This window comes from Diachasma alloeum, unplaced genomic scaffold (assembly GCF_001412515.2).
Source record: "Diachasma alloeum isolate Michigan unplaced genomic scaffold, Dall2.0 Dall_scaffold_00207, whole genome shotgun sequence".
Classification (NCBI taxonomy): Eukaryota; Metazoa; Arthropoda; class Insecta; order Hymenoptera; family Braconidae; genus Diachasma; species Diachasma alloeum.
In genome coordinates this window covers 244,132-252,141 of record NW_021680372.1, presented here as the reverse complement: position 1 = coordinate 252,141, position 8,010 = coordinate 244,132, and the positions used below count along the sequence as shown (strand labels likewise).

The 8,010-nt window shown below is 37.5% G+C and overlaps 1 protein-coding gene across 8 annotated transcripts in view; it reads right to left on the bottom strand.

Annotated features, from left to right (window-relative positions):
- LOC107036235 (endophilin-A) overlaps window positions 1-8,010 on the bottom strand; it is a 50,998-nt gene that overhangs the window by 34,119 nt on the left and 8,869 nt on the right. For 7 of the 8 annotated variants that reach the window (XM_015254033.1, XM_015254039.1, XM_015254038.1 and 4 more), the window contains exon 2: window positions 5,788-5,881. In XM_015254033.1, coding sequence (XP_015109519.1) covers window positions 5,788-5,832 — 45 coding nt within the window. In that variant the 5' untranslated portion in view covers window positions 5,833-5,881. Of the gene's footprint in view, window positions 1-5,787; window positions 5,882-7,512; window positions 7,790-8,010 lie in introns of those variants that run through there. The other variant, XM_015254034.1, reaches the window with a different exon arrangement.

Here is an 8,010-nt window from a genome sequence, read left to right as displayed (position 1 = left end):
GGTATACCTCATCTGGCTCTCATAAGGCCCTGATAAGGCATACCCCATCTGGCCAGCCGAACCCAACTTAGACAAATCGGAAGAATATTCTTCTCATCATAGACCCCCCCCCGCTTCAATTTGATTTAGGGTCAGTCGGCCATTAGGACTGCACATTCCACCTATGTAACCAACATAATTGCCTTACTTTTTCTTTGCTAATCCACGCTCAGTATCCGTCTATACTCATCATTATATTCTTCATTGACCTCACTTGATCCTCGAGATTCTATTTTTCAACCCTTCACCTTGACCCTTATGATCGTTTGACCCTCGAATAGGGTGATCTCATCACTTGTGTTCCATCTTGGGACTAGTGGACACTGATAAAATCCTAGCCGATTGCAGAATGTCTACCGAACGTCTGCCGAAAGTAGGAGGGGGAGGGGCTGAATTTATAATTGGTAATATCATATCAAACTATTTAAATGTTGAAAAACATGATGAAAATATGTATGTGCAGCCGACCGTGGTTTATATAGACAGTGCGAATTTCAAAATGCACGAATAGCGCGGTAGGCTAATTAGCTAAGGCGTAGAATTAGTAATCTGTAGGTCCCGGGTTCGGAACCACTCATGGGTGGAATATTTTAGGTTAAAAAAAATCGGTTTCTCAACGAAAAATATGTTAGGGAGTCAAGAGTGATAAATAACAGATGATCAATTTTGATAGCATATAATTATTTTCTTTTTTTAACATTATTAAGAATGATCGTGGATAGTCGAATCATCCATGTGTACATATATATGAAATTATTGAACCGGTGTCATTAACAATTTTTCGGAACAGTTTTGAGAGTGTCGATTGAATGAGCAAAAATTGATGATAAATTACCAATAAGATTAGTAATAATTTTAATTGGCCCCCACGTCTCGGCTTGGATACGGCAACCATTATCCGACCCGAATGTGAAACTCGCGTAACGCGCCTCATCTGGGCCGGACTCGGTTGACCACACCAGCACCCAACGTCAGACTCGGCATGCCGCATCAGGGCCGAAGAGTTTGCCGAGTCAAATTTCTAGTTGGGTTACTTCGCTCCCAGATTACGTTTCGAAACGTAATTTTTACGTCTTTTTTCTGGTAATTTTTTTGAATATTTCTCTCCGTGTGGTTAGTACTTGGATGGGTGACCGCTTAAGTCACCCACTCGCACAAAAATTGCTGAGCAGTAGATACGGGTGTAGTGGCCCAGTGTCCCCCTCTAGTCAATGTGACAGAGGGTACACCGAGACTGCACCATCGGCCGCCTGTACGACTGAGGTTTTTCATGGTTTCACTCGGTACTCGTGTATAATTCAGTGCACTTGGGGAAAAATCAGTTCCATGGCACCACAGGGGACGAAAAAATAAAAACCTAAAAATCTGAGAGGGTATACTTAAGGAATAAATTAAAAAATTGAAAATGATACCCAAAATACTCGGATATACCTGAATGGAGAATTAACTTGCCGGTAAAAGTTAAAAAACTATCCTTTTCCTTTTTAGTTTTAAGGCTTTCGCGGTCATGGTTAATGACATTATTGGCTTCCGGATGGATGCCGCGTTTGGTTTCAGCATTGCACCGACGTTTCGCAAACATTGCAGTCTGCATCTTCAGGGCTGTGAGCTCCGATTCTGAGCTCCGATGTTTGAGGGTAGTCCTTTTATGCCCTGTGATGGTGGGGGTAGGGGAAGGGAGGGGGGGGGTCAGCCAATCAGCTGATCAATTAAAACATATGATTGGCTGACCCCCACTCCCCCGTCCCTTCCCCTACCGCCGTCATCACAGGGGAAGGCATAAAAGGAATACCCTCAGACATCGGAGCTTAGAATCGGAGCTCACAGCCCTGAAGATGCAGACTGCAATGTTGGCGAAACGTCGGTGCAATGCTGAAACCAAAGGCGGCATCCATCCGGAAGCCAATAATGTTATCCTTTTCCTTTCTAAAAAAAAAACATGGGCAATATCTCGAATCGAAAATGAGAACTTGAACATGTAAGATATCTCTAACGAATGGCAAAATTAAGAAGGTTTCTATGAGTACAATTCAGTACCAAAGTGGTAAAACGGTACAAGTCAATTTTGACTACTGACCAGTTTTCAATGAATATCTCGGAATCTAAGGGAGACAGCAAAATTTTTGTTATAACCTTTTTTGTAGAGCCGATTGAGAGCTACAACAAATATAATTACGAAAATTTCGCTATCTCCCTTAGATTCGAAAATATTCCTCAGAAACTCAACTGGGAGATAAGTCAACTTATCTCCGTTTACCACTTCACTACTGAATTAGAACATGAACAAATCATTTATATGAAAAAATTTTCAAATCGTTAATATGAAAATTTAACAGTTGATAAATTGGGACATATGATTCTCATCGGTCGTATTGCTTTTCGCAATGAAGATGATTATAAACAATTAATTGAAAAAAGGAATATCGGATCGAAAAATTCCTTGATGGGATTGCAAAAATGATCTTTATCATTTACCACTCGCCTCCCCAAAAATGAATATGCAAAGCCTATGCACTGCTCAATTGGCCCCAACTTTAAATTAAAATTCTCGACCCATGAATTTCAAAAGTTTCCAACACCTCCGTACATTATTAGTCTTTGTGAGTTGTGTGATACTTTTATGAACGTTACCAAACACGACTGGAGGCGAAAGGTCATCTCCCGGAATTACTCTGGAGTCTAAGTGACCAGAAAAATCGTGATACCCACGCATTTGAAACACGAGAAGAGCAAGAGCCACTAAAACACGGGTCCCTCTTACGTGGTATTTCATTCGATAGTCACTGGAACTTTAGCGAAATTCATGAAACTCGAACTCGCTCCTCAGCCCTCTATCTCTAACGTTCCTGGTAAAGTGTTTCACCCTCATTAAATGACGCGATCCGCTATGGAGAGGGACTTTTAACATGCTAAATCAAATTTCACTGTTTATTTCAGTTTTGTCACTTTTAGGTTTGCGATATAAAAATCATTTTTATTTGACGTATTTCAAAGGCCGGAATTCCATATGGAACTCACTGAGAAAAAAGATTTTTTATTAGAAGGGGAGTGTAGGGCAAAATGGACCGAAGGACAAAATGAACCCCGAAAGCAAAATGGACTCCCTTATTTTTTCAACTATGAAATTCTTCAAAATTTTAGTGAACCTGTCTCTAAAAAAAAAGAAAAAGAATTATTATTGTTATTCGAAAATGCGCGCAATTATTGATTTGTTAATGTGATTATTCGAAAATATGCGAAAATGTGCTTTCTCCAATTTCTGAAATTTCCATTTATCGGAATTACTATAGAAATTACGGTTGTTCCTGATTACATTCCTGTTGACACTCATTATTTTCCACAGTATTTATCCTGTCCATTTCCATAATAAATGACCAATATTCAATAAAATTATTATGAAAAAAAAGCACTTAACTTTTTTCAGGGGGTCTATTTTGTCCGTCGATATTTATGGCTCGAAAATTGACAAGACTTTGTACCTGTCCCAAGGACAAGGATAATTTTTTAAATTTTAAATCAAGTCCAGTTGAATTAATTTGTTCAATCGCTTTCAACTCGGAACTCTAAATTTTTTTATTATTGTTATTTGAAAATGCACCCAATTATTGATTTGTCAATTTGATTATTCTGTTATTTTTCCGTACTTTTAAGATGAAAATAATCTTGCTGTGAGATTGAAAGGTCGAAAATATGCTTTCCCCAATTTCTGAAATTTCCATGTATCGGAATTACTATAGAAATTACGATTGTTCCTAATTACATTCCTGTTGATTCTCATTGTTTCCTACAGTATTTATCATGTTTATTTTCACAATGAATGACAAATAGTTTGTAAAATTATGAAAAAAGGCACTTAATTTTATTCAGGGAGCCCGCCGAAATTCATGGCTCGAAAATGACAAGAAGTAAATATCCTACACTGAGAAAGATAAAACTTTCGCCAAGATTTTGTATTGTCCCAAAGAAGAGAATAATATTTTTATTTCAAATCAAGTCTAATTGAATCCATTTATTCAGTCGTTTTCAAGTCTGAAGTCCAAAGTTTTTTAATGCAAAAATCATTTGACTTGGTTCGAGAAGTCGCATTCTTGCAAAGGTCTCTTTTCTCAGTGTGAGATATTTTTTTCTTGTCAATTTTCAAAATTTCAAAATAGCATGCGAATCCGCTAAAATGTTCACAAGGAGCTTCGCATTCCATGCGATACTCCACGTGCATGCGAGGCACACCGATGCACGGAGAGAAATATTCAGTAAAAATTACGGAACTCACAGTTCGCTCACCGATTACGGACTCGACTCAGAAAATTTAAGTGACGGTATCGTAATTTTTCACAGGAGATTCAGGTAAAAATTACGGAACGATCTGGAAAAATTTCGTGACAGTTCCGTAAAATTTCCTACAACCGCATTGCGCTCCGTAATTTTTATTGAATATTTCTCTCCGTGTAGAGTTATCGTGCGCTCACCGGCTATATTGAAGAGGAAAAAAATGAAACCAATTAAAAATGATGAATTCTCATCACAAAGTAAGCCTGTACATAGGTGAAATTCGGTTGTGTAATCAACATTTTACAGTTCCTGCCAATTCATTTTTCAAATCACAGAGGTCACCACCTAGTAAAGGAGAGCAGATGAAAATTTACTGAGTGGCAGACTAAAGTCTGGAGAGCGCCCGCCAGTTTTTCGTCTCTGGTGCCATAAAAATACGATTTCTCAAACTAATTTCTAATGAACGGAAAAAAGTCGGGTGCAGTACATGAAAGTTTGGAGAGAGGTAGTCTGAATGATTGTAAGAATCCAATTTGTATAGAGTATTCTCTATTTTGCTGTGCCCCCTACGGTACGTCCCACACGTGGGTGAGAAGGTACGCTAATTTTTGAGGGATTTTGCTTTCCGCGTATCTTCTACACTTTAGTACAGACCATACTATAGATTCAACCATTTTCGATCATAAAATTTGTCAATTAAATTGCGTAAGAAAAATGGGGGAAAAATCATGAATATTCAGCGTCATTAAAACTATAGTTTGCACAGAATTATTATTTTTTTGAACATTCGTTGTTTATAAATAAATAATTAAAATTGTTTAAACTTTCGGAAAACTTATTTTTGAGGCATGAAATAGATTTCTGGTAAAATTTTGAATGTGAATAAATTTGTTACGATTCCGAACAAATGATTTTTGTAGTTGAACATTGACTGTTTATAAACTGTTTATAAAAAATGCTCGTAAATTTGAAAAATTCAAATTTTAATATTATTTCATCTTCAATATTCAATCTTCCCCCAAAAGTAAACTCCTAATTTTTTTTCAGATTTAAAAAATGTTTTCTAACAGTTCAATATTCACACCTTCAAAGTTTAAATAATAAAATCATTATAAAATATCCGAAAACTTGGGCTCAATTGGAATCTCCGATGTTTGACTACAAAGTAGAAAAGCATTTCACTCGAGAAAAACTAGTCAAAGTACTTGGATAAAGTCAAATGAAAAAAAAATTCATTTGATGGGAATAAAAACAAATAAAAATCAAGTATAAGTTTGAATAAACGCTTTTCTACGAGTTATTTAAATAAACTATCCATTTTATCCATTTATTGGATAAAATTTATTCAATTCGAAGAAACTATTTATCTGATTATAGTGACTTCAGAAATGTTCGCAAAATAGTATGAAAGCCTATTTCGAATTCATCCTTTCGTTTGTAATGTCTCAACAAAATTCTGGTTGCGGGAAAAGTACTCACCTGGTTGGCTTTGTTTATCTGTTTTTTTAATCCTGCGAACGCCATCTTGATTGGTGGTTTTTCTTCTGAGGTGTTCAATTACCGATCTCTCGATCTAAACATAAAAAATGCAAGAATTAAGGCTTTCAATTGAAAAAATAGACGAAAAAACTTTCCTCACTTTTTATTTCTTCAATTCTTACAGTAAATAGATTTAGAAAATTGGAACGTCAAAAATTCAACGATGGAAATTGTTGCATATTAAAAAATCCGAGCTTTTGATTGAAAAATTCAATCTATTCATATCTATTCAAACTCTCTATTATAAAATCGTTCAGAACCGGGGATGAGGAATTCTTGTAAGTGTACCATTGAATAAGCGTCACCTATCCACTCCCCTTTCAGCAGAAATAATTCCTCAAGACCTTGAGACCTCATGCATTCCTCACACAAAAGCGAGTTACAAATAAAAAATCTCAAAAAATTCCGGATTAAATCCCTAACTCTCAATTTTTCATTTTTACAGATTATTTCTCACTGAATATCGTCCTTTCCACGGTCGATGAGACACTTCCCATCAAGTGCATAGTCAGTCCGACTGAATGCGCCGGTACGTGTGCTAAATTCCCCGGCGTCCACTGCAATTGTATTTTTCCCTCAATAAAGGTAAGGAAATTCCAATTACCATCGAACAACACACAAAAAAGCAAAAGGAAAAAAAAATATTTCCAAATAATCCTCAACTGTTAACTCCCTACACAAAAGAGCAAATATTAAATTTCCATTCGCAAAAACATTTTTTCTTTTTAATAGTGAAAATGTGAAATAATGATCTTAATTCTCCAAGACGGTTTTTTTTTCTCCGGTGATTTTTTCGCGGAGATTTTTTTTGCTCCGGGGAATTCCGAGGGGGGGGGGGNGGGGGGGGAGAGTTAATCCCGCGGAGAAAAAAACCTAACGAGATAACACTTGTTATTTATCAATTTTGAAAATTCAAATAACGAAAAAATAATTCACAAATAATAAAAACAAAATCCCCGAGACCATCCCCTCGTCAATAAAGAATTCTTCGTAAAAAATAATCCGCAACCGATAGTTTCCCTTCAAAGTTCCCCATAATCCCTGGAGAAAGAGAGACTGCGAGGGAAAAATTTTCTTTACAAATTTTTTAATGAAGGTTCTGGAAAACAAAAATGTTGAAGAGTTAAAAAGAAATTCTCAACCCCTAAATCCCACTGAAATTCTTTTAATGAAGAAAAAGATCAAGGACGAACTACTGCATTGTCTAACTAAACGGAGAGTAAAATTGTATTTCAGGAATTTTTTGCTGAAATCCGGAGAAATTTGTGAGACAAGGAATGAATTTTCCTCTTTGGACCATAACATTTCGCGAAAGAACAATAAAATTTGGAAATCGTTAGTGAAAAAGTACGAGAAAGACGGAATAATTCGACTGCATTTTCCTCGTAATGTTCCAATCCCCTGAAAAAAATTTCCAATTTCTTCAGTTTTTCCCTAAATTAAAAACATCTTTGTCGCCAACGCCCAGGAAACAATTCTCAATTCTGAACTCTAAACCTCCTCACACACGAAACCCACACACCCACTCGCAAAATCATCCCACAAATACCTTCACAATGGTAATAGAGCCTGACGAGAGTAACCGTCGAGAAAACGCGGTTGTCCCGAAATGGCAATCTCCCTTACTCACGTCCCGCAATCCCCAAAAAATCCTGAATTTCTCACCTGAATCCTCAAACTGGTGAGTTTCCACAGCCCAAAAGCCCCCCAATTTTACAAAAAAACCACAGAAGGTCCCCTCTTCCTCTCCCTGAATATTTCACAACTCCAAAAGTATTAACCACTTTTTCTGAGATTATCGATTTACCCAGTTAAACCTACGAAACAAACAGACCGACAAAGCGCGATTAAAAAAAAAGAGAGAAGGGTAACGAGGATAGTTTGGAGTAAGGTCTAGTCCGCGTGGTGAACCGATTGACAGGAGACAGTGTCTGGGGGTTGGTTTCGTACGCGAAAGGGGGTTTGTATGATAGCACAACGTTCGAACACCACTGCGCCTTACTTTTACTCTTTCCCCCACCGCCTCGTCACTCTAACCAACTGGGAAAAGCGGGGGTTGGAGGGGGGGTTGGATGTGTGCCGGGCGATCGATAACCGCGCAGAGGCCGTCCTCCCTTGACTGGTCACCCCTCGCGCTCCGCAGCATCTACCCCAGAACGCCTG